Source organism: Xenopus laevis, chromosome 2S, assembly GCF_017654675.1.
Source record: "Xenopus laevis strain J_2021 chromosome 2S, Xenopus_laevis_v10.1, whole genome shotgun sequence".
Lineage (NCBI taxonomy): Eukaryota > Metazoa > Chordata > Amphibia > Anura > Pipidae > Xenopus > Xenopus laevis.
Window position 1 is genome coordinate 17,126,809 of NC_054374.1, and position 26,257 is coordinate 17,153,065.

The 26,257-nt window shown below is 42.9% G+C and overlaps 1 protein-coding gene across 1 annotated transcript; it reads right to left on the bottom strand.

Annotated features, from left to right (window-relative positions):
• Positions 1 to 14,811: 14,811 nt before the first annotated feature.
• On the bottom strand, positions 14,812 to 23,965 carry adamts1.S (ADAM metallopeptidase with thrombospondin type 1 motif 1 S homeolog). The gene is made up of 9 exons (XM_018248863.2): positions 23,155 to 23,965; positions 21,507 to 21,853; positions 20,162 to 20,294; positions 19,553 to 19,720; positions 18,715 to 19,001; positions 18,150 to 18,336; positions 17,853 to 18,028; positions 17,204 to 17,379; positions 14,812 to 16,903 (listed from the first exon to the last, which is right to left on the bottom strand). Exons 1-9 carry the CDS (start codon positions 23,729 to 23,731, stop codon positions 16,171 to 16,173), a joined length of 2,784 nt encoding a protein of 927 aa, XP_018104352.1. The 5' UTR covers positions 23,732 to 23,965; the 3' UTR covers positions 14,812 to 16,170.
• Between the last annotated feature and the right edge of the window lie 2,292 nt (positions 23,966 to 26,257).

A 26,257-nucleotide genomic window follows, 5' to 3' on the forward strand; every position in this document is an offset into this window, starting at 1 on the left:
TCCGGATAGACAGGTTTAAGGTCTGGATAAAAGTATATTCATGTACTTATTTAAATTTAACAAATGTGTACCTTAAGAAGTCTCTATTTGAAGAGAGAGTGATAAGGGTGCAAGGGGGGCCTTCCATTGTCAATGAATGAAGTGAAAGGCTTTGAGCAACAGAAGACATCAACATATAACATAAAAAAATCAAAGCAAGAGACCCATAGAGCAATATTTGGGTTGTAACCTCCTCCTTTAATCTCACAATGTGCCCCAATCACCACCATTGGTGGGGTTGGTGCCTTAACACTACTTTCTTCTCATCGGCCACTTTGGGTCACAACAATGCTGTCCTGGGGTGATTTGATTCGGCTTGGATTTGAAATAGTGCACCATGGATGTGTTTTGTGGTCTGGAGCTCTACATGGGCCCCCTTGCTGTTCAAGGGACTGGCTAATTGCATCTCGATGTCCATGATCAGCTTAAGAGTCTGTGTGAGACCCAACACATGAGTTCTCTTGACCTTCAGCTTTCCATATGGTGCTAAAATATAACTTCCAGGTAACAGTGGACTGCAGGAGGTACTAAGCTAAAAGTTGCTATGGAGTACTGGGCTTGCATTCTCTTCATTAATAAATCATATCAAATAAATCATAAATAAATATTCTTATAATTAATAACATGTCCATAGACTTCAGTTGGCTACATAACAGGCAGAAACTACATGTTATGGGTACACTATAGACTGTAAATTTAGGAAAAAAACCAGAACCTCTTATTGGAAAGAATGTTTCACATTCCTAAGCTGTCACAATAGTTTACCCACAACCCAGAACAGTTGCCAAGGTCACAACTCACCCTTCTGCCTATAGAAGGCACCTTTGGCTTTGGGTGGAGCCCTCCACTACTCGGGTGCCGTCAGGTTTTAAAATGAGAGGACTAGGGCAAAGGTTTTGGGTGAGCAAGGGAACCAGATCATAGGATAAGGACTGAGACAACTTACAAGAACCAGAGTCAGCAGCACCGGTGGGCCCCAGGTCCCCCTGTCTGACCCTGAAAGTAGGGCAGCAGTGACAGGAACAGATAAGCATAACAGAGAGCACACCCAGGAACTAAGTGAAATAGACCTATAATCTGTACTAGCTGGAGCCACGTCGTCTTGTCTCACTGTGTATTCGTATACTGCTGAGATGACAACAAAGTTTACTTTGACTTAATGTGCATGGCAGGAACTGAGAGGTAGGGATTTATAGGATGGATTATTGGAGATTTAGAACAAGCGTGGGTAAACAGAGACCACCTATAGCCAGCATTGCTGCCTGGAAAGCTAAGGATATTATTAAAGTTAACCAGGAACCTAGCAGTTTGCTCAAATAGGTGAGAGGGAAGGAAACTGCATAGTAAGTAGTTGGTTTCTGGTTCAAATCCAACCAGGATGTTGCATACGCTAGGACGAAAGAGGTACCAAGATATGGTTTAGCTTGAAGTTTTAGTCCTGTCTAAAAAGCCATTTTCTTTTTGGGTGGGTAGCCAAAAAGTTTCTTTAACACTCCCCAAATATGGGGATAAATAATAAAACTCATTGGTTTATTATAAAAAGGTGGAAAGAATATGTGGCTGTAAATTTGGGGGGGGGGGGACAGGACATTACATCACATGTAAAACTCAATGGGTCAATAAATAGTTTCCTACATACATAGCAAGGACTGCTCTTTAGACTTTGGTATGGGCATGCACACAGAGACACAACAAATACATCGATTTTATCTGAACTAAGGGAATTGTGGTGATTAATAGCTGTGTTATAGCATAAATATAAATATATGACCTATGATTTCACCACTTGTAACCAGTACGATTCATTATTATTAGATCTCATCATTTCATAGGTTACAAAACACATTCCCTGCTATCTCCTACAAAGTCTAAAAACAGAGCACATTGACAGCAGAGGATTAATGGTGGCCCTACATGGGCAGATTAAAGCTGCCGAAATCCGTCCTATAGACCAAGGCAGCTTATTTGCCCGTGTATGGGGGCTTTCAACGGGTCTTCCTGATTGATATCTGGCCACAATATAGATTGGGAAGGATTCATTTTTCAGGCCACCCGTCAGAGCCCATTGCTCCTCGTTGTAATCCGATTGTTTGACCCTAGGGCCGAACGTTCAGAATATAGCCCTGTGTTGGTGGGCATATCCGCCAAATGAGCGGATCTTATAGTGTATGGACAGCTCAAGTTAGGGTCGGGGTATCTGCTGTTAAAAGTATAAATTTAGTTTTAGCTGGACGCCGAGCATATAGAACACCACTTATTTCACAATGTGTTCTTTCCACAAGTACTTGACTGTGTTATTGCCCTGCCCAAGATCAAAAGGAGTGTTGGCTCCATGGTGAGACTGACAACATCTGCTTCAAAAGAAGCTTTGCAATAATTGCTCATTGTTTAAAGGTACAGTAATCAAGCAATGACGGAAACGGCGCGGGTAGGAAATAAAATGCATGCATGGCATGAAGGAAGACGCTATTAGAAAAAAGCTCGAAAATGTCAAAAATACTCTTGTTTAATAGAGTTTGCAAACCCACATTCATATTTCCATGGAAATGAGTGATGTATTATGTGCATCCTTTTTATCGGATGCATTAATAATGCCTTCACCTGTTTATCCATGATAGCAGGAATAGCATTGTATATTAGGCCCTGGGTAACTGGACTGGTATATTACACCCTTGGTACTCAAACGATTTGGTATCGTAGACCCTTGCAAGAACCTCTTTAAGGGTTAAAAAAAATCAAAGTGGGTAAGACGTAGTAACAGTGAGACCCACAGAGCAAAATGTTGGGTTGTGATCTCCTCCATATAGTCTCAATGTGTCCCAATAACCACCATTTTTTGGGGTGGGGGTTGGCCCCTTAACACTACATTATTCTAATTGGCCACTTTGGGTCACAACAATTCTTCAGTGAAATGATCAGGCTTGGATTGGACATCAGGGATCATAGATATGTTCTGCTGTCAAGATCTCTACATGGGGCCCTTACTGTTAGTTTTTTTATGGTTTTATTGAACATTCAAGGGTCTGGCTAAGTTATTGTATCTTGCTGTGCATGGCCAGAAGAGTTGGTGTGGTGGGTTCTTACACATCAGTTGTCTTGACATTCAGCTTTCTGTATTTTACTGAATTACAACTTCCAGGTACTAATGGGCTGCAGGAGGTCCTGGGCCAGAAGTTGCTATGGGTTTCAGGACTCAGGAAAAATTAGCATTCTCTTAATAGATAAATCAGTATGTTATCTGTAAAATTAATAACATGCGTAACACATTTTTACCCTTTTTATCAGGCTTAACATGAACATATGGCAATTTGCCCCTTCCATTAGCCAGTGCAGAGGATGTCAACACTGTGCAGCAATTTACACAGCTTGTTATTGTGATGTCACCTCTCTGGAGAAACTCTCTCGTGAAGGCACCAAGTTCAATATGTTTCTAATAATGAGTTTCCTTAAATCTTGTTTGCTTACCTTAATGGGAACCACCACAACCCCCTTGGCAAATTTACTTTGTTCCTGTGCTTCTTTGGGATTCAGTAATGCCCTACTACAATTCTCTGTTTATTGTGCCCACCCACTGATCCCACTATAAAACAACAGAGTTTCTGGCAGCCTTGCTTGTGCTGTTCTTGTAGGGCAATGCCAAGGCTTATTGCTGTTTATACTGGCAATAAACTGTTCCCCAGAAGAATGGCAGGAGTATATTGCATAGCACAAGATTTATAAATAAGCCCTTTATTTCTGTGCTCCAACAGTCAATTAAATGGCATAATTATAGGCCACTATAACCTTTTGTTTTTCATTTTCATTCTTTGGAAATGTCTAATGGAAATATTGTGAGGTGAACTTATATTTGTTTTCCTTTGCTCCTCTGCATAGGTGCTACTGACTCCAAGCCCGTATGTGGATGGTCCGTGTTTAATTATCACTCTCCATAAGTCTCCAGTTGTAATTCGCTTCCATGTCAGATGTGGGCATGGAGACATGATTGTTAGTTGGCCAGTCATCTGGAAGGGCGATTAACAGGTCCTTGGCATGGACAGCTCCTCATGGACGGCACAGAGAGATATTATAAAACAAAGCAACACATTGACGAAATTAGATGAACCAGATGGTTCTTTTCTACCAGTTCAGAGGAATTCATTCCCATCACCATCCCCATTGGTAGTGAATTCCACGTTCTGCCCTTTCAGTGGAAAAACCCCTTCCTATGGAAAATCCCTTTCCTCCAGCTGCAGGGAACGTCCTATTGACAAATCTTTGAATGAACCTTTCATATGTTTGTACATATTCATTATAACACGTCTAAGGCGCCACTTCTCTAAATAGAACAAATCTGGTTTGTCTAGTTCATTATTATACTTTAACCCGCGCCATTCTCTTTATTATTGGGCTGTTAATGCCATCCAGTCCTTCTATATATTTACCTAACAGTTACCATTGGACCAATGGGCATCAGTGCAGTAATTTACAGCAACCAATTAGATATTGGCATTCGTTATTCTACCTGTCTACCAATCAAACCTAATTACTGAGTGGCTGCCCCCCTTTAGTACTCTGGAGAGCAGAGAAGCAAGACAGCAAAACAGACTTTTTGTGGAGCTCATAAAAAGTTTTATTTTTATTTTACAGGTACAGGACCTGTTATCTAGAATGCTCGGGACATTGGGGTTTTCTGGATAATGGATCTTTCCTTTCATACCTTAAGTCTACTAGAAAATCATGTGAATATTAAGTAAACCCAATAGGTTGGTTTTGCTTCCAATAAGGATTAATTATATCTTAGTTGGGATCAAGTACAAGCTACTGTTTTATTATTACAGAAATTTGGATTATTTGGATAAATATGGGAGACGGCCTTTTGGTAATTCAGAGCTTTCTGGATAACGGGTTTCTGGATAACAGTTCCCATCACTGTATTACTGTAGTTTGCTCTACCAAGGGGAATATTTATGCTAGCAAACCCATTGTCAGTATGTAAGAAAGGAAAGCTTGTCAGTTTCATCTATCGTTTCTAAATCATCATCTATTAATGTACAGCCAAAGTAAACGTTTCGTTGTGCACCCGGTGTGACTTAAATGTGAACTTTTCTTTATCGGCTAATCCAAAATGTTTCACCCGTTGAACCTGTCAAGCACACTACAAATGCCAGGTTAACGGAGCCACGCACAAAATAAGGGAGTGACGCAAATTCAGTGGCAATTTATCAAGTAACTGCAGTTGGACGGTGGCCAAGAGGTTCCAGTGCTCCTTCCCATCCCCCCATTCACATATACAAAAGTGATTGATTTATATTTGGTGTAGGAGAGGGTCTGTCTGGATCTGTGCCTTGTAGATGAACTGTTGGCAGAGTTACAAACTGTCTGCTTAATCACAGATTCTGACACTAATGTCAGGGATTTAGGAGCTGCAGATAGGGGGAGACATCTCAAAAGGCTTCGCATTTATGTGCATCTCATCTGAACAGAAGTTGACCAAAAAAATAATAATAACAAATAAAAGCTTAGCCATTTCCGAATGTTGCTGGTTGTTGCTAAGGATCTGAAGATGAATAACAGATGTGCATCTTAAGGGTGATCTATTAGCCCTAAGCATTTAGGGCAGTGATCCCCAACCAGTGGCTCATGAGGAATGTGTTGCTCTCCAACCCTTTGGATGTTGCTCCCAGTGGCCTCAAAGCAGGTGTTTATTTTTGAATTCCAGGCTTGAAGGCAAGTTTTGGTTGCATTAAAACCAGGTGTACTGCCAAAAGAGCCTCCTATAGGCTGCCAGTCCACATAGGGGCTACCAAATAGCCAACCACAGCCCTTATTTGGCACTCCCAGGGAGGTTTTTATGCTTGTGTTGTTCCCCAACTCTTATTACATTTGAATGTGGCTCACGGTTAAAAAATGTTGGGGATTATAGTTGTTAGGGTTGCCACCTTTTCATAAAATTTCTACTGGCTGGTGGTGGGGGCAGGAACATAAGGGACAGGCCGTGACATATAAGGGGCGGACCATGACATAAAAGGGTGGTTGTGATGTAAAAAGGGGTGGAGGTCCCTAACTCAACCCTAACCTGGTGGGCCTCCATATCTATAGGCCCCACCCAGCTGTGATATCATGAAATGGGTGGGACAGACAGTCGATAATCTATAAAAAGAAAACCCTGGAGGCAGAAGTGAAGCCTGCACTGGAATGTGTTGCTCTCCAACCCTTTGGATGTTGCTCCCAGTGGCCTCAAAGCAGGTGCTTATTTTTGAATTCCAGGCTTGAAGGCAAGTTCTGGTTGCATTGCCTGCACTGCCCATGACCTGCAAAAGTTACGTGGAAGTCATCACTGATTTAGGGAAATGAAAAATGGGTATTATATATAACCACATCCACCGAAACAGGAATGCCCCCAGCATGTCACTTCTCAGTCGTGTGAATGGGAAATTGACTGCCTATAGCAAGTGCTGCCGCCGCTAACAGAAAGCCAGGGGAATTTGATTACCCCATTCCCCCTAAAAGAACCATAGCAATCCTAGGCAATTGTTTTCATAGGAAGCATTACATCTGTTATCTGGAAGCCCATTATCTAGAAAGCTCAGAATGACTGGGAAGGCCATTTCCCATAGACTCCATTTTAATCATATCAATTCTAATTTTTTAAAAATGATTATTCTGTAAGAATAAAACAGTAGGTTGTAATTGATCCCAACTAAGATATAATTAATCCTTATTGGAAGCCAAACCAGCCTATTGGGTTTATTTATTGTCTAAATGATTTTTCAGTAGACTTTCATTATAGAGATCCAAATTATGGACATTATCCTGAAAACTCCAGGTCCCAGGCATTCTGGATAACAGAATGCCCCTGAGGAAGCCCATCGGTGAAACACGTCAGGCGGAAGTGACATCATAGTAAACTGCGGGCAAAATACCAAAATGCCGGTAACATCGTCTCCTTTGCGAAACATCGGGTGACACCTGCAAAAGACTTACGTCTATATGACCATTAGCTCATGGAAACAAATGTGAGCGAGATATTTTAATGTTTTTAAACTTTTTAATAAAACAGTATTATACTATGATATTTCTATACCCTTGTGTCGGAGCCTGAACAGTGACCTGGGGAGGATACTGGCTACCTTCTGGAGAAAAGGGGAAGATATTGATTACCATTACTACACGTGATATTCCTACTGTCGTCTTGTAAGTAGGCAGTTTAGCCAAAGTTTGGTGAAGGTTGGTTTTTTTTGGAAAACATTTAAACATAAATATACATAGCACCGGTGTTTAAAGGGAAACCCACATAAGAACCTGCTTTGCCTTTCCTAGCACAGGGTGCTTCAGAAAGAACTATAAATAGTAGACCATATTTTTCTGTTTTTGTTTTTCACTCTCTCCGTTTGCTCTAGGCGCTGATCCAATAACATCTTTGATTTTTTTTATATGATATTTTTTATGCATTTGAGAGACTGAAAAGGAATAGCAGGAGAGAGTCTCTCTAAAGGACTATTTTATTGTCATATTTTATTCTGGATAACAAGTCTCATACCTTTATTAGCAAGTATTTTTTTTTTAATTTTAATGTCCAACTGAAGTAATACTCTAGATTCTATTCTGATTTCCCATAGCCCAGAAAATTCTTTTCACATTATTGCTCCTTTTGTGAAGTCATAAAACACTGAAAGAAACGTGACGCGTGACGGGGCAATTTTCTGTTTGTTGATTCCCAGGCAAGTGTCATGAAAAATCGACATTTCCACAAAGGCCCGAAACGCCAACTTCTCTCCTTTTCATATGCAGATTCATCCGAGGTTTTCACGGGAGGTTTTTCCCGGGCACTAAACGAGGGATAAAAAAGCCACCGTGTGTGGCCCTATAGCTACAGATATTGTTTCTACAGGGGGGGGTGGGGAATCCGTCAGGCCACTCAACATGATCTAATGATGTTCAAAGGCCGTCGGTAATTATACAAGGGAAGTGTTGTTTTAAATGGTCGGAACAGTACCCAAACAGAAATTCTAAGAAAAATATGCTTAAGAAAGAGTGTAACATGTAAATTGTTAATCAGCATTCATAAATATTTGAGTATAGTGTTTATACAGCGTGGACGTGTGCAGCATCGATGTGAAGACTCCACATGGACTGTTTAGGTTTCTAGATAGATTTCTGCAAACTTTCAGAGTATTAACCTTTTCATTGCAATTTCTTGGGTGCCAGTGTGCTAGGGCCTTGTACAGTATCCAAACACAATTTCTGGTTATAGGCTCTTCCTATGTCCTTGCTACTGATTCCCTATATGACTTGTGTTCTTACAGTGTATTGTATCTATTGTGTTGAGCCAGGAGTTCCCTAGAATAATCATTGTGAACCTCAAAAGCTGCCGGTTGTCCACAGGCTTATAGAGTAAGACAAATACTTTGCTACCCAAGTAAGCAGTGGAGTAACTAGAGTGCGCAGGGCCCCTTGCTAAAAATCTTCAAAGGGGCACATTTCATCCAGACAGCCCGGGATTTGGAAGGGCTGTCAGGGTGAAACCTTCCTGTCCGGATTTCCAAATTAGGTTAACATGTTTTTTAAGAAACAGTAACACCAGAAATTGAAAACGGTTAAAATGAATAACAATATAATGTACTGTTGTCCTGCACTGGTAAAACTGGTGTGTTTGCTTTCGAAACTCTACTATAGTTTATATAAACAAGCTGCTGTGTAGCCATGGGGGCAGCCATTCAAGCACAGGATACACAGTAGATAACAGATAAGTACTACTATAGTTTATATAAACAAGCTGCTGTGTAGCCATGGGGGCAGCCATTCAAGCACAGGATACACAGTAGATAACAGATAAGTACTAATATAGTTTATATAAACAAGCTGCTGTGTAGCCATGGGGGCAGCCATTCAAACACAGGATACACAGTAGATAACAGATAAGTACTACTATAGTTTATATAAACAAGCTGCTGTGTAGCCATGGGGGCAGCCATTCAAGCACAGGATACTCAGTAGATAACAGATATGTACTACTATAGTTTATATAAACAAGCTCCTGTGTAGCCATGGGGACAGCCATTCAAGCACAGGATACACAGTAGATAACAGATAAGTACTACTATTCTTTACATAAACAAGCTGCTGTGTTGCCATGGGGGCAGCCATTCAAGCACAGGATACTCAGTAGATAACAGATATGTACTACTATAGTTTATATAAACAAGCTCCTGTGTAGCCATGGGGACAGCCATTCAAGCACAGGATACACAGTAGATAACAGATAAGTACTACTATTCTTTACATAAACAAGCTCCTGTGTAGACATGGGGGCAGCCATTCAAGCACAGGATACACAGTAGATAACAGATAAGTACTACTATAGTTCATATAAACAAGCTGCTGTGTAGCCATGGGGGCAGCCATTCAAGCACAGGATAAACTGTAGATAACAGATAAGTACTACTATAGTTTATATAAACAAGCTGCTGTGTAGCCATGGGGGCAGCCATTCAAGCGCAGGATACTCAGTAGATAACAAATAAGCACTACTATAGTTTATATAAACAAGCTGCTGTGTAGACATGGGGGCAGCCATTCAAGCACAGGATACACAGTAGATAACAGATAAGTACTACTATAGTTCATATAAACAAACTGCTGTGAAGCCATGGGGGCAGCCATTCAAGCACAGGATACACAGTAGATAACAGATAAGTACAACTATAGTTTATATAAACAAGCTGCTGTGTAGCCATGGGGGCAGCCATTCAAGCACAGGATACACAGTAGATAACAGATAAGTACTACTATATTTTATATAAACAAGCTGCTGTGTAGCCATGGGGGCAGCCATTCAAGCACAGGATACACAGTAGATAACAGATAAGTACTACTATAGTTTATATAAACAAGCTGCTATGTAGCCATGGGGGCATCCTTTCAAAGCTGAAAAAGGAGAAAAGGCACAGGATACACAGCAGATAACAGATACCTGTAAGCTCTGTAGTATACAATGGGATTCTTCAGAACTTATCTGTCATCAACTGTATATCATGTACTTGAATGGCTGCCCCCACGGCTACACAGCAGCTTGTTTATATAAACTATAGTAGTACTTATCTGTTATCTACTGTGTATCCTGTGCTTGAATGGCTGCTGTGCTAACTGTTGTAGAGTTTCTGAAGCAAACACACCAGTTTTACTAGTGCAGATCAACAGTACATTATATTTTCATTTCTTTAAAACACTTTCATTTTTGATGTTTCTGTACCTTTAAAGGAGAACTAAAGACTAGAAATGTTGTACATTATGTTTTGTGCTTCTGTACCAGGCCACGGCAACCACAGATCTGTGTCTCCAAAGATGCCCCAGTAGCTCCCCATCTTCTTTTCTGCTGATTCACTGCACATGATCTGAGCTTAGGGACCAACACACAATATATTGAGCATATTGTATATAATATAAAGGCACTATACAATGCTCATGAGTAGATAATTTAGATCACTGCTATGAGGCAACACAACTAGCATCAACATTTAATAATTAGGCCTGTAGCATCAGTTATATTATATAGTTAATCTTCTGCTTGAAGATTTCGGCTCTGAGCAGCAATGGCTGCTCAGAGCCCACTGAGCATGTGCAGTGCCACAGACTTTCCTAACAAAATCCAAGATGGGAAACTCATGTGACAACTTTAAAGGCCTTAATCGTTACTAATACAGAGATGCTGAGCCTTTAGGCTGGATCAGTAAGTTCAGTATATAAAATGTGGCATTTCTAGCTGGTTATCCTTTAAGCTTGTGATCTCCATACAATTGTGTGGCTACGCACAATATTTTTAATTTGTTGAAATGTCATACTGCATTCAGCCAAATGAACTTTAGTTTTAAATCCAGTTGTATTATTTTATAAAGGAAATAAGCCCTGTGCCGCACTCATTTGCCTTAGACTAAACTTTAGTATGAAATCTGGTTTCTGCTCTTTCTATGGCATCCAAGAGCCTTCAGTTCTGCCTGAGATAGTGATTTGGTGCCAAGACGAAAGGGAAAGGAGTGTCACATGGTGCAATAAACATAAAATAAATAATGACTTCTGATACCAGTAAAAGTATTTTTACCACTTGAAGGGTCGTCTTAAGTAGCATAGCATTGTCCTTAATGGGAGAACTAGAGGCCAACAATGATTTGAATAGGAATGATTAACGTTGGGCTCATTATACTTATTATACAAGACCAGAGATTCAGCAACAACTGCGGCAACCCATTTGAGTACCCCTGGAACTACAGCATCTGAGCAAAGGAGGCCCAGCCTGAAGGCCAGATATGGAGAAATTTGGGATGAGTGCTTATTTGTGCCCTGGGTACCCCTGTAACTATGGCAGGGTGACTGTCACCCCAATGTTTCTATATATCTGTAACCTTGTTATGAGCTAAGGGGGCCCAGTCTGAAGGTCAGTTAGGGGGAGATTTGGGGTAAGTGCTTATTTGTACCCTGGGTACCCCTGTAACTATGGCAAGGTGACTGTCACCCCAATGTTTCTATATATCTGTAACCTTGTTATGAGCTAAGGGGGCCCAGCCTAAAGGCCTGTTAGTGGGAGATTTGGGGTGAGTGCTTATTTGTACCCTGGGTACCCCTGGAACTATAGCAGGGTGACTGTTACCCCAATGTTTCTATATATCTATAACTTTGTTATGCGCTAAGGAGGCCCAGCCTGAAGGCTGATGTAACGATCTGTTACCTGGAATTCCGGAGGAGGACAGCTGGTCCTAGGCGGACAGATGGCAACTGGAATTCCTCTACGGCTCCAGTCTTCACCGACGCCCTTTTGGGGCCCCGGACTTTCTGCGGCGGAGTCAGCAAAGGAGCCAAGCGAGTTAGCCAAAAGCGAAGTATCCAGGGATCAGGCAAAGGCGTAGTCAATTACAGGCAGTGGTCGGTTTCAGGAAGCAGAGAAGCGAAGTAACAAGGGATAAGGCAAAAGCGTCGTCAAGTTCAAGCAGTGGTCGGTCCGGGCAGTGAAGGTACAAGGTCGAATTAACAGGCCAAGGGTCGAATAAACAGGAAAGCAGGAAAACGAGGCTTGAGCAGGAACTGTGGAAACAGAAGCCAGCTTGGGCAATGTGAGGAGGAAGAGGAAGGTATTTAAGGGGACAGGAACCAATCAGGACAGACAGATTAGGGACCAATAGGAAGCCAGGCGCCCAAATTAGAGGTCATAGCTCCTAAGTGTTTTGGCGGGAGCGTCCAATTTGGCGTGCACCGGTGTTTATGCGCCGGCGCCTAAGTTGACGCGCTCCAGCGTTTATGCGCTGGTCGCGCTGCCGGTGTTACAGCTGATTAGTGTGAGAACTACAGCAGGGACTATTCTACCAATGTCTTGATGTATCCGTATACTTTACATAAACCAAGTTACTTCTTACTTAAAAACTGATGTAGAATATTTACTGCAGGTACATGGCCCTTTCCCACCCAAACATAATACTGTGCAGTTGCTGCTGAAAACAAATACAAAAAGTATTGTAGAAGTGATACCTGGACAACTACATCTCCTATACCTATAACTTAAAACAACTAAGCGTTTAACCAGCTGTTACTAAACTACAACTCCCAGCATTCAGCAGCAGACAATGCAAGCTGTCACAGTTCACCACCAGCTGGAAGAGTTGGCAAATTATTAGCTCCAGTTAACCAGAAACACAGAGCCAGCCTTTGTCATTGCTTTCCATCCCTTACTACCCACACAGTGAAAAAAAAAAAACTTAACTGGCGGTTGCACAGAGCTCTTTCCATAATGGATTGCATTTTTTGTTGGCAAAATATCAATTTTGACTTAATGAACATGCCACGTTATATGGTTTCCTTGCCAGAGTTGTGCTCAGTTCATAGTGTGAAAAAAGGATGAGGTCTGATCGGGCAGATGTTCAGATGCCACTGTCCAAATGTGGTTCAACTACAACTCCCAATATCCAGGGTGCTGAGAGTTGTGGATGAAAAACATCTGGATAGCGCAAGTTCTACCACCTTGCACTGACTCAAGTTACTCCTACAGTGTGTTAGGCCTTCATTTCCCAGAGAATGCTGAAATGCACAACTCTGCCATTTACATTTGTTTCAGCTATTTTTATAGTGCAGATTCATGTTTTAATAACTATACCTAATGCTCTTGGGATTAACATTGTGTAATCCACTTCCATTACTTTAAATCACTGATGGTGCCTATATTTCATATGCAACTCGTCCTCTTCTGGGCTTTGAGAAATCCACAAAATCAGTCATTTTCTCTAAATTTGATTCACAGCCAATTAACACTTGATACATATGAACAAATATTTAACTTTATATGGGCAGCCAATAGCTCTAACTGTCTTACACTGTCTAGATAGATAGAGAGAGAGAGAGAGAGAGAGAGAGAGAGAGAGAGAGAGAGAGAGAGAGAGAGAGAGAGAGAGAGAGAGAGAGAGAGAGAGAGAGAGAGAGATAGAGAGAGATAGAGAGAGAAAGAGAGATAGATGAGAGATAGATAGATAGATAGATAGATAGCGAGAGATAGATAGATAGCGAGAGAGATAGAGATAGATAGCGAGAGAGAGAGAGAGAGAGAGAGAGAGAGAGAGAGAGAAAGAGAGAGAGATAGAGAGATAGATAGCGAGAGAGAGAGAGAGATAGATAGATAGAGAGAAAGAGAGAGAGAGAGAGAAAGAGAGATAGATAGAGAGTGATAGAGAGAGAGATCGAGAGATCATTTTTGGCTAATTTTCGCTGTTTTGCCGTTTTTCTGAGAAGTGAAACGGGTCACATTCATCCATTACTACTGCCAACTAGAGCCCCCTATAGGCTGCCAGTGCATACAGGGGCTACCAAATACCCAATCACAGCACTTAGTTTACACTGCCCAGGAACATTTTTCCCCAACTCGGTTTTCTTTTTTTATTATTTGAGCTCTCCAGTTTGCAATTTCAGCCATCTGGTTGCTAGAGTCCAAATTCCCCTAGCAACCATGCACTGATTTAAATAAGAGACTGGAATATGAATAGGAGAGGGTCCGAATGCAAAGATGAGTAATAAAAACTAACAATACATTTGTAGCCTTACAGTTTTTCTTAGATGGGGTCAGTGACCCACATTTGAAGGCTGGAAAAAGCAAATAATTCAAAAATGATAAAAAACAAATTCAAGGCCTATTGAAAAATTGGTTCGAATTAGGCATTCTATAACATACTAATAGTTAACTTAAAGGTGAACAACACCTTTAAATATATTACTGAATGTCATACAGTGTTCCTCCGTGCTTATATGTTACCCACCAATTTCCCGGAAACCATTGGTATTTAACAAGTTTTTGATGTTAGAGAGAGGATGTCAGGTCCCATCTATCCTGAAGCCAATTCCCAGCCAATCACTTTCTTTCTTTTCTCTTCCTGCCCATTCAGAAAAAAATAAACTTCTGTTTTCAACTCCTCATTAGGCCGTAAATTTCTTAAAATGATAATTACACGGGCCCCAAGCCGCAGCTGTTTCATGCACATCAAAGTTGGGATTCAAAGGGCCGACGCATCGCCTAGTCCTTTGAAGACACCTCGGCGTGAACTATTTGCCCAAAATAAAAAGCCCTGGCAAGTCAAACACGCTAGTTATGGTATGCAAAGCCATAAACACTATCAAGATATGTACATTTACAGCGTCATTTCCAAACAACAAGAATGTAAGATAAAAGAAGGTTTTCTTTGAAATCTCATGGTGTTCTTTTATTGTTTTCGGTAACATAATGCATAAATACTCTTTAATTTTCGTTATATGTCCTTTTTTAAAAAAAAAAAAAATAGCGATAACTTAAAATACAATCAAATGTACAAAAATAAATAGGTTTCCTATATGTCATCAAGAATGCCTTCACGGAAGGTATACAGAAGAATACTTATAAAGTACATTTCCTATATACAGAGCAAAGTCATATTCTCGAGCAGTCTACAACCTGGCATAGACACGCAGCACATGAACGTTGGGTAACAGTGGTGGATGGACCTGCTATCCCCCAGGACTGTCTACCTATTGTGAGATCCATACCTGCATTTCATATCATACAAGCAATATTCTGAATATAGAACATTTTATATCATTACACTCAAACACGTGCCTCTTCTTCAATACTGGCCCAATTTTAGCTGAAGATTTGCACTTTGCCAGGTCCTACGACCCACCCCAAACGAGCATCACAGACATTGGGGAATAAGAAGATCGACATACTATCCGCCATTATCTGGATAGGCGGGGATATAGAAGATGACAGTTGGCTGCACTTGAAGAAAGGGATGCCCCTCCTTAACCTTGTGCAAGTAACCCAACCACATTTAATACTCTGCACTTTGAAGGACTTCATGCAAAAAATCTGGAATTTCTTCTTACAAGTTATTTCTACAGAACTCAAGTTCAGCCAATGATGAGTTGCCTAGACAACATCATCCACTTATTGACACTGGTCTTACATGACCTCTAAGAGATACCAGTTGCCATATATGTTTTAGGGTAAAGCTTCAAGAGAAGCCAACGGATGATAATTAATATATAAAAATCCATCTAAGCACAGTTAGGAAGGTCATAATGACATGGGTTGACATGAAGACCATTTCCAACCCTCTCCAAGACGCGTCATCTTACACCTGGCCCACCTGACTTGCCTAAATTGTATAAAATAAAAAATATATTGTGATACAATAGCAGCCATAAATATCTATGCTGAAGCTCCATTTTTTTCACTTCTGTTTTTGACCTTCCTAACTGAGGTAGGTTGACTCTGGCCAAAAACAAGTTGAACATAACATCATATGTCTGTTCCTCATAATAAAAAGTTCAACAATACTGCATGTTACATTGGTAGGAAATGTCAGAGGTGTTACTACCTAGGCTGACCTTTGTGTGTCTGTAGCTTCCTTAACAAGTAACAGTCTTCCATATAAGGAGCTTCTAATGGTCCATGATGGAGGCAGTGATGTTAATTTGCCTTTGCTCTAGAACCAAATCTGTGCTTTAGCCACCAGCAGACATTAGTGTTGCTTACTTCCCACAACTCCTCAGCCAACACATGAAACATACGGCACGCACCATGCCTACAGCGCTTGGCTTTTTTCTAAAAGAACCAATCAGTTTTCTTGGTTGGAGGGGAAACGCTGTCTAACTGCAGTTGGCAAGAGTACAAAAGTCTATCAAATGTTTAGGTTTCTTTAAAGGGTCGCAGTTCTCCTGAGGCATATTAACGCCGTCGTAAGAAATGCACTTTAAAAGTCTCTTTTTGAAACCTTTCCCACATGTTTTAGAACAGGAAGACCAGTCTCCCAATCGCCACTGAGGACAAGGCGTGTCGGCACATGGCCGGATGTCATCTGGTTTGAGTTCATTAGCACAGTCCGTTGATGGTTGTCCGTTGATATCTTTGCATTCTACCGTTCTTCTCTGCCAACCTAATCCGCACGTTTTGGAACACTCTCCCCATTCTTCGATGACCCATTCGGAAAGTATGGTCTCCCTGATGGCATTAAAGGACTCTTTCTTTTTATTAGGTTTTTCCGGTTGTCCCAATTTCTTGACAAAGTAAACATATTTGATTTTCAGCCGATGCGAATCGCCCACAGTGAGGACTTGAATGGTTATGGGCTCCTTGAGTGGGCTAAAGCTACGAATTCTTTCTAATGAAGCAGAAGAGCCACTGTATCTAAGGATGTTGCCGTTGTGAGTAATGTCCTGTTCCAGAGTTGACAAAGTATAATCGCCATTGAGAATATATGTGCCGTCAGCTGCTTTGATAGCCAGGAAACTACCATCATGCCTTGATCCCCGGTTATTCCGCTGTTTCACTTCAATGTTAGTGGCACCCGCAGGAATTGTGACAACATCTTGGTAACCAGGTCTACAAAAACAGAAAAAGACAATTCAAAATCATATCCAGTGCTTATTAACCTTCATTACCACCCAACAGTTTAGAAGTTATAAGCAAAATCCTTCCTGTGCCCTAAATAGGCACCAAATGTTTGCATTAATCTGTTCCATGATGGACCTAATCAACAAAACCTTGGAAATATCCAGTACAATAGTATGCTGGGAATATACTGTATTCTCCACAGTCAACTGCAACCATGACCACCTAAACATCTGAAGTAGATGGTGATATGTTCAAGAAGAATAGTAGACCTTAATCATATCAACATACCGTGATATAATAAAGTTGCCTGAAACTTTCTTGCAAGTTGACCCGTTTCCACCACAGACGCCGCATTTGTCAAACTTCTTGCTGGAACCAATGACCCGATCGCAGCCTGCCTTTACGCACTGCCCTTGGATACACATTGAGGTGGAATCTGGGCTGCACGGGGTTCCATCCACCACCTGGCGAAAAAAAGAAGGCTTGTTAAAACCAAATACAGAAGATGAAAGAAGAACAGCTTCCTAAAAAAAGCTTAATTTAGGAAAGGAATCTAGACAATGACCTCATTCCCATGCACGCTCTTGCTCTCGCGGAACCAGCACTTGAAAGCTTAGCTGATTTATACTGACAGATATTTTGTTTGATATTTAGCAAATGACTCCCAAAACAATTTCACAAGTGCACGTGAGCCTTTGGCAGTTACTCAAATGCAGTCAGCCCTTTCTAAGATACAGTTTCTAGTTAGTTTGCTCTGGAGACATTGGGAACAAACAGTTCACTAAAACTGGGTTAAAGAGACAGTATTTACACCAGATTTTTTTTGTCATTTTGGACATCAGTACAGACTTTATGGATTAACCAAAGGGACTCTTTTTCATCTTATATCTACTCAAAAACATTTCCCCAGTATCTGCTGGTCTGGGCATAAACTCACCTTTGGATTGAGGACGAAGAAATATCCAGTGCCTTTGGCGCGGCACATGAGTTTGCAACGATCTTTGGGTGACACTCCTGCATACTTGGGGGTCCATTCAACTGCAGGTCCGCTGCCAAAGGGTGACTTAGACAAGTCATTGTGTGATTCACACTGTTCTTCTCTGTAGGTCTTTCCTACAATAGGCACAAGGGAAGGTTCTATTAGACATTTAGCAATGACATTCCAGTACTCTTGCCCGAGTTGTGCCCAATATTCGAAATAAATGAATAGAATTTATAACAGAACATTACTTACCATTATTTTCAGGACAGTCCTGGATGTTGCATGACCGATACTGCACCCTCTTGCCTTCACAGTATTTCCCACCGTTCTTCGGCACTGGGTTATCACACTCTCGTACAGAGTACTGAACACCTCCATCACATGTTCTTGAGCATGCTCCCCACTGGCCCCAAGTGCCCCAGCCTCCATGAACTGGAGTCTAGAAAAGCAATAGAGAGAAAAAAAAAAATCATGATTATTCATGGTATTAAAATGTTAATACTTAGACCTGCACTGCTAAAGGTCCTACAGAAAGTATAACTATATAACAGTCCAACTTTGGTCTTATTGAAAACACATGGAAAAGCCCTGGGCAAAATTACCTGGCTTGAATGCTGGGGTGGAACGTTTAACTACAGATGGTGATATGTGTAAAAGACACTATATTTCCTACTATAAACACTAAGCCAGCGTTGTCACCCAGTCACAGTGCAAACCCTTAATATTCTAATGAGCCAAAGACAGAGGATCCGGACACTATCCCTAGCTTGAATACCAAAAAAAGAGCAACTATTGGGTGAAGCCATAAGAATCATACCTCATAATGCTTTTTGTCGGTCTGATCCATGCACTTTCCATTAATGCACCACTTTCCTTCTCCGCAACTGGTTCCATCTGCCCAAGGAAAATGTTTGGTTTGGCACACGAGCAGGCCTCCCGAGACTCCGGTGCACCACAGGGTCGTACACGTGCTGGCTGTATCTGGACAATGTCTGGACTCGTCTCCAAATGTAAACTGGCACTGTTTATTGGCATCGTATAACGTTCCAGGGAGATCTGAGGGGAGCGTGATGGGTCTGTGGGGCTTGTCCAGCAAACACTCTCCTAAGGAAACAAAATGTTTAGGAACAAAATCAGCCTGTGCTTTCCTTCTATTAGCTCCACAATGGACAAGTGCGCTTCCCATTTTTTTTTAGAACCAGTGAAAACCACAACCTTATTAAACATTTTAAATCTATTATTGAGGGTGGAAAGGTCAGCAAATAAGCATTTAGCCCAAATCTCACCCCAGTTGACTTCTCTTAGGCTGGGTTTCTAGGTGTAACTAAGAGAGCAGATAGGACTTTCCCACAGATTGTACCTTAACTGGCCTTCAGACTACTCAAGACCAACATCAAAGTCTGGGAATCATAGCCCTAGGGGTACTCAAGGGTGCAAAGAACAGCTGGTGTACTAAATACTAATTGAAATCCAGCCTGATGACCAGAATGGGATGAAAATGTAAATATTGGAACCTAAAAAGGCAGCTCTAGCACTAGTAATAGATATTTAAGGCATTTAACAGAACAGAACCCAAAGGCCTATTGAACTTGAGTTGCCATATCAGTACTTTCCATGAACCCTAGCTTGCTGAAGCCCATCCACAGAACAATTACCGTGGCCGTTGTCCAAGAAAGAGGTTATCATGTAAGCACTGCAGGTAGACCACGGTTCAAATCTATCCAAGTTGGAGAGCATGGAGGCCATCATGTGCGAGTCTTGGTTGGCGCCGTTGAGACCGGAACACTGCTTTGACTCATCGTGCGGCATATTAAAGACATGCCCTGAAAGAATAAAACACACACATGAAATTGGAGGTCAAACACTGCTTTTTTTTAAACTCTTTTGGCTTCTCCGAATCAAACATTCAAGTGCTTCCTTGTTTGCAACCTACTTAATAGCCCTCAAACTCAACAATGCTCTTGAGAAGAATAGTCTTAAGCCAAGAAGAAGAAAAAAAAGACCAACTTCAACTATTTCCTGCATACCGCGCTCCATACTGATAAAAGCTCCCCACTTATAAATGACAGTGTTGAGCCTTATCCTGTGCAACATTAATGAGGGGCAACAGTCAAGTGCTATAAAGCCAATACTGGCTCATCTTGTGTCTCTAAACCATCACCAAAGGCAGGGTTTTTTCCTTTCTACGAAAAGTTGACTTTTTGGCACTAAACCTCAACTCAAACAGCCGTCCTGATGAAGCCCATTGTATAAAGCCATCATACCTAATTCATGGGCTGTCGTAAATGCCGCCTGCAAGCCGTCATCCTCAATGATAGAGCAGCTCCGAGTTGGGTCACAGATTGTTCCAACATCAGCCATCCCAAGGGTATCACAAGTCTGAGCACCGCACAAGTCCTAGTGAAAGAAGAGGAAGCAGGTCCATTAATAATTAAATTAAAGACACAGATATGGCCTGGTCGCTTTAATGTTGACAGTGTTTGGAATCTCAGCAAAACAGACATCTTTTTTTTCCCCCTCCGGATTTGTTCATTTTGGAGATGTCTGTGATGGATCAAAGAATAATCCTCATTAACCATCTCCTCTACTTGTATATCTAGATCATTCTATATCAATGGGAAGGGATGAGTTGGCCTTTAAAGAGATCCTTGTTACTAGTCTCACGCTACTTGTCAATCATTGACTCGGGTTTAACCCTGCCTCCTGTCTCAGGCTTGAGTAATGAGTAAATATAATATGTTAGCAACCTTGTGTGCTACAGCAGCCGCAGCAGAAGTGCAACGGCCGGCGCTGAGAGTTGTAGTTCTGCAACAGCTGCCGTGCAGAAGATTGTGTGCCCCTTGAAATGATGGCAATGCTGATTAAAGGGATTCTGTCATGATTTCTATGATGTATTTTTTGATTTCTAAATTACACTGCAAATAATTCACTCTACAATATAAAATTTCATTCCTGAACCAGCAAGTGTACTTTTTTTTTAGTTGTTATATTGGTGTGTAGGTGCATCTCAGGTCATTTTGCCTGGTCATGTGCTTTCAGAAAGAGCCAGCACTTTAGGATGGAACTGCTTTCTGGCAGGCTGTTGTTTCTCCTACTCAATGTAACTGAATGTGTCGCAATGGGACCTGGATTTTACTACTGAATGCTGTTCTTATATCTACCAGGCAGCTGTAATCTTGTGTTAGGGAGCTGGTTACCTTCCTATTGTTCTTTTGTTAGGCTGCTGGGGGGGAGGGGTGATATCACTCCAATTTGCAGTACAGCAGTAATGAGTGACTGATGTTTATCAGAGCACAAATCACATGACTGGAGGAAGCTGGGAAACTGACAATATGTCTAGCCCCATGTCAGATTTCAAACTTAAATATAAAAAAAAATCTGTTTGCTCTTTTGAGAAACGGGTTTCAGTGCAAAATTCTGCTATTAACTGATGCATTTTGAAAAGAAACTTTTTTTCCCTGTGACAGTATTCCTTTAAGTACAGTTTTTAACTCTTATATCTATCAGTGATGCATATTAAAACCACTGCGGAGCACTGTTTCATTGGAACCTAATGTGATTGCTAATGGCATGGCAGTATGGCAGCTCCTGCACGTAGCAATTTCCTACCTGTCTGGTGAACAGGATTGCAGTGTCGTAATGCTCCGCGTGCCGGTCGCTGGGAGGGTTGTGTTGTTTCTGCCAGCTGCAGAAGTTCCTGAGAGTCAAGGCGGCATTGGATGACACATCTGGTCCCTTCTCTTCATCGTAGATGACAAGAATCTTCACCACCACGAGGCTGATGGAATTGCGGATGCTGGGATGCTTGTAGAGCTTGGTGGCGACGGACATGAGGGTGAGGAGATAATGTTTCAGGCTGCTCCCGTGAAATTCCGCCATAGACTGGTCAGCCACAAGCAGGGTCTCGACATAACGGGGGCTGGACACAAACCGCTTCTTCCTCGTGCCTCCTGATCCTGCGCAGAACGAGGGGGTGAGACATGAGATAATTAGGTCTAGTTCTCTTATGATATTGCACTGCTGCTTCTGACTCTTGAAACAGTGTAGCAGAAGTCAGCCATGCATGATTCTTCCCCGTTGCAGTTTGATTCTGCTACCTTTTCTCAAAAGTCAGAACTAGCAGTGCAGAGAGCAGAATAACCCAGTAATGAATATATATTGGAAAGTTGCTTAGGACGACATTTCTGTCTTTAGACAACTGTTTAGGGTTTACATGCCCTTTAAGTTCCCCCTTTTTTTTTTTTCATTTAGCTCCAACATGGAATCCCAGTCCGGTGCTTGTGACCGGCCTTTTCGTGCTCAGCAGCCGTCTCTAATCTGCTCTACATTTTCCAAGAAACTGAAATTCCCTGTATTGCCGGCCCCCCTCACTGCGCTACCGGTTCAGCCAGCAGCGGGAGCTGTGACATTAACCACTTGCAAACTGAGCACAAATCAGAGATTTTTTTTACCATTCCCATTATTGGACAGTCGGAATAATTGTTCAACAATTGGTCAACAAAGGGTTCATTACTGTTTAATTTTTTTTTTTTATGAATGGAAAATGTGATCTTGCTTAAAGCGCATGTAAAAAGAAAAATAAATTCCTCAACGTAAATCGGGTCGGGCGAGTATGGACATGTCTAATTTCTGCAATGATATCATTTCCAAAGCTTTGAAAGTTAACCCTATGTGCGCTGGACTGCTTTGAACTGAACAGTCTGGGCAGAGATACAGATGATAAAGTCCAGGGAGGCCATGGAAGTGGGTGCCAAGTGTATTGGGAAACCCTGGAGGTGCTTCAAAGGCACAATTACATGCCACATGAACCTTATATATACTTGGCACCATTATTCATTAGCGGTTGGATTAGACAGTGATCCCATTGGGTGAATGAGTGAAAATGCCCAAGATTTTACAGTGGGCAGCTGACAGTTACTTATTAATTGGCGATTGGACCCTGACAGTTGTACCTTGCCCAGCTGCTCAACACCCAACCACTCTAGGTGGGTGACATTCTAATATGAAGGTGGGATCAGAGGCGTAACTACAGAGGAATCAGACCCTGAGGCTGCAGGGGGGCACATGAGGTATGGGGGGTCCTAACTAATGAGCAATTTCAATATATATTGGTAAAACAGGGCAATCTCTGGATATGTTGGGGCCCTAAAATGAATTTGCTATGGGGCCCAGTAATATCTAGTTGCTCCACTGGGTGGGATACAGAAAGGGAAGAGGTGGAGGAGGGGCATGATTAGGGTTTGGGGGTGTAACATACCTGTGGGTGGCATGGGCCTCTGGGAAGGGGAATCCTCTGATTTCACAGGTTGTCCCACAGGGTCGGTGACCCCACACTTTGCCTTGGCACGGCTGCTCCTACGGACCAGATGGAGAACCAGCGGGTCGGGGGAGTTGGGGTCGGCCACTGTCAGCGTGTGGTTGCTGGGTTGGATCAAATACTCCTCCCCGCGGTAGAAAAAGGCTCCGCGGAGGCCAGAGCACAGGCTGAGCGCAGCGCTGGACGCGGAGTCCCCGTTGACTGTGCCCGAGTAGAAGCATTTGCGCAGCTCAGACAGCGGTTCGGCCGCGGCTCCTCCTGTGCGCTCCGCGGGCAAACCCACGTACTGGAGGCTGAAGTCCGGCGCAAGAAAACTGGGATCCGGCTCCAGCTCCAGAGTCAGACTCTCCCCAAATACATTCAGGTGGTACCGAAGCTTTTCATTGGCAGATTCCCCCGGGGTGGTCGCAGCTTCCAGCCTGACAGGAGCCGCCAGCTCTTCCTCCATAGCGGAGCCCAGAGCGTTCCCGGCGCAGAGCAGCGCAGTCATCCAGGGCAGCAGGAATCCGACCCTCATCGTTTTACACCAAAAAGTTGTTGCAGGAAAAGGGCGACTTTTGCGCAGAAACCGTGAGAGGGAAAAGCTGCAAGAGACGCGTGCGATTTGCAGCCAGAAGTTGTGCGTCCCACTTGCAGCAGCGGATAATAAAGTGCAACTGTGTCCCCGGCGCTGAGTGTTATGAGGAGCCCCGGCTGCTCTGCTTCTACTTCTCAGTCGCACCAGGGGGACTTGTGCTGCAGCCTGGAGCTCAGTGCGTCTATTTATGGGCTGCGGGTCTGCGACCCCTCCCCCTGATGTCAGTGATCTCATCTCGTGCGTAGTCGGACGAGGAGGGGACAGACTTGGTTGTGGCGCAGCGCCAGGACATCAATCATGAGGACAGGGAGAGGGGGAATGTGACGTTACAGCCGCAGCCCGGACACATGTGGCTCGTGGATGTGCGACTGTCGCCTCTCCGCGCGCGATTATCGCCTTACGACTTGCGGAAAATCAGCAGTTACTATAAGACTCCTACTTTCTACTCCCTCTGGAGACAATTATAAGGGGTTAATGTTGTATCGTGACTCATGTTTAAAAGGGGTTCAGACCTGTGCCCCCCAAGCTGAATTGTTCTGGGAGTTGGGGTTCAGCAAGGTCGCTTTCCCCTTGCACTTACTGCTCCAAAGCCTGACTGAGGATTCTGGGAGTTGTAGTTTGCTCAACCTGGAGGCTTGATGACTGCCCTCTATTGGCTTTGCCCTGACACTGAATCTCTGGAGTCTAAACAACTCCCATTCACCCTGGGAGGTGCAATTATAAAAGTGACTCCCGGCAGCACCCCGTGTGCAAATGTCATGGACCTCTTTTAACTGTTTACAAGCCTCAGAGCACAGACATAACTTTAGACTTGTGCATACAGGCCTAGTGCAACCTGTGCCTCTCTTGCACTTGTGCTGCTGGGGATGCTGGGAGATGTAGTGCAACAGGTTACGCTGCCTTGTTGTAATGTCTGTTCTGCACAAGGATCCCCCTCCGTGGAGACCCAGAGCCTTCAGCTTATTATAAAGCAGAGTTTGATGGGTTACATAATTGCCTCAAGAGGCTCTGCAGCAGCTGCACTGGCAGAGGGACTTCCTCATCCTGTTAACCAGACTAACCAGCTAGTTGTGGTGCAATAGTGTTACTTACTGACAGTCACCCTGCAGGGATGCTCACACCTGGCTCTCATTGGTTGTGGAGCAAAACAGAATTTGTGGGCTCCATTATATACAGATTATGAAGTAGGCCTGACCTATGGACCTTTAGATGTTCCTGAACTACAACTCCCAGGACCTTCTGAAACCTTTGGCTCTTTGTGCTGGTTGTTAATGTACTTCAATGGGACTCTGTCACCTTCCTACTCCAATGTCCCCATCGTATTCTAGTATCCCCACCTTGCCCAACTGTCACCTTCCTACTCTAATGTCCCCAACCTGCTCTACTGTCCCACCTTGCCCAACTGTCACCTTCCTACTGTAATGTCCCCAACCTGCTCTACTGTCCCACCTTGCCCAACTGTCACCTTCCTACTCTAATGTCCCCAACCTGCTCTACTGTCCCACCTTGCCCAACTGTCACCTTCCTACTCTAATGTCCAAAACCTGCTCTACTGTCCCACCTTGCCCAACTGTCACTTTCCTGATCTAATGTCCCCATTCTGCCCTGGTATCTCCCCCTTGCCCTACTGTCACCTTCCTACTTGCAGTGAACCCAGCACTAAACAGACAATGGATTTAGGACATGGAGAACACTGGCAGCAGATCATCCCATAATGTGTTAATGAATTAACCCCGTGGGGATATCATCCCGACACATGGAGCTGGAGGGAGGGGAGCTAGTAACTGGAAGGATAGGGCCCCGTCCCTAATTCTTGGATCCCATCTGATCTAGAGAAACTCAGCCAGTTCTGCCCCCCTGTGGCCCCTATTTGTCTGTTTGTTTTCTCCCTTCTGGGGAAGTTAAAAAAAAAACCCCAGAACTCGTCTTTCTTGGATTCAGGACAAGGGAAGCTCTGGGATTCTAGGAAAGAAACACTGAGCCTTTCTCTGCTCCATAGAGGGCCCGTTTATACATGAGAGCTGCCCCACAAATGGCACGATTCAGCTCCAGCGTAGGATTCGCAGGGAGCAGATAAGGAGGATGTGAAATAATAATGACGCCCCCCCATAACCCTTTCACTGCCAAACCTTGTGTCTTGGAAAGGGGAATAGGGCAGTTTGGGGTATCTTGTAATACACAACTCAACTGCCCCAGATTAGGAACTTAATTAGTCACCTACTCACCCTGGGGGCTTTGGTTAAAGATCTTCAAGGAGTGGCCTTTCAGCTTCTCATGTGTGAGATTTATTGAGTTTAACATCAGCAGGAGGGCCGCAGGTTGGGCTCTTTGGCACTGGCAGGTTCTCGCTGCTGATTTAGTTACTGACGACTGAGTTGGAAGCAGTTATTATTATTACTGGCTCATTTGCCCAAGACAATGGCCTGCTCACTGGCTATATTATTGGGCCTCCTTGTGTAAATGGAG

What these genes read in the sequence shown, in the direction of transcription:
- adamts1.S (XM_018248863.2), bottom strand. Translation starts at nt 23,731, where the DNA reads ATGAGGGTCGGATTCCTGCTGCCCTGGATGACTGCGCTGCTCTGCGCC. An exon ending in GAGGCCCATGCCACCCACAG is followed by an intron (nt 21,854 to 23,154) that starts GTATGTTACACC and finishes CGTTCTGCGCAG; the next exon opens with GATCAGGAGGCACGAGGAAG. An exon ending in TCTTCGTCCTCAATCCAAAG is followed by an intron (nt 17,380 to 17,852) that starts GTGAGTTTATGC and finishes TTTTTTCGCCAG; the next exon opens with GTGGTGGATGGAACCCCGTG.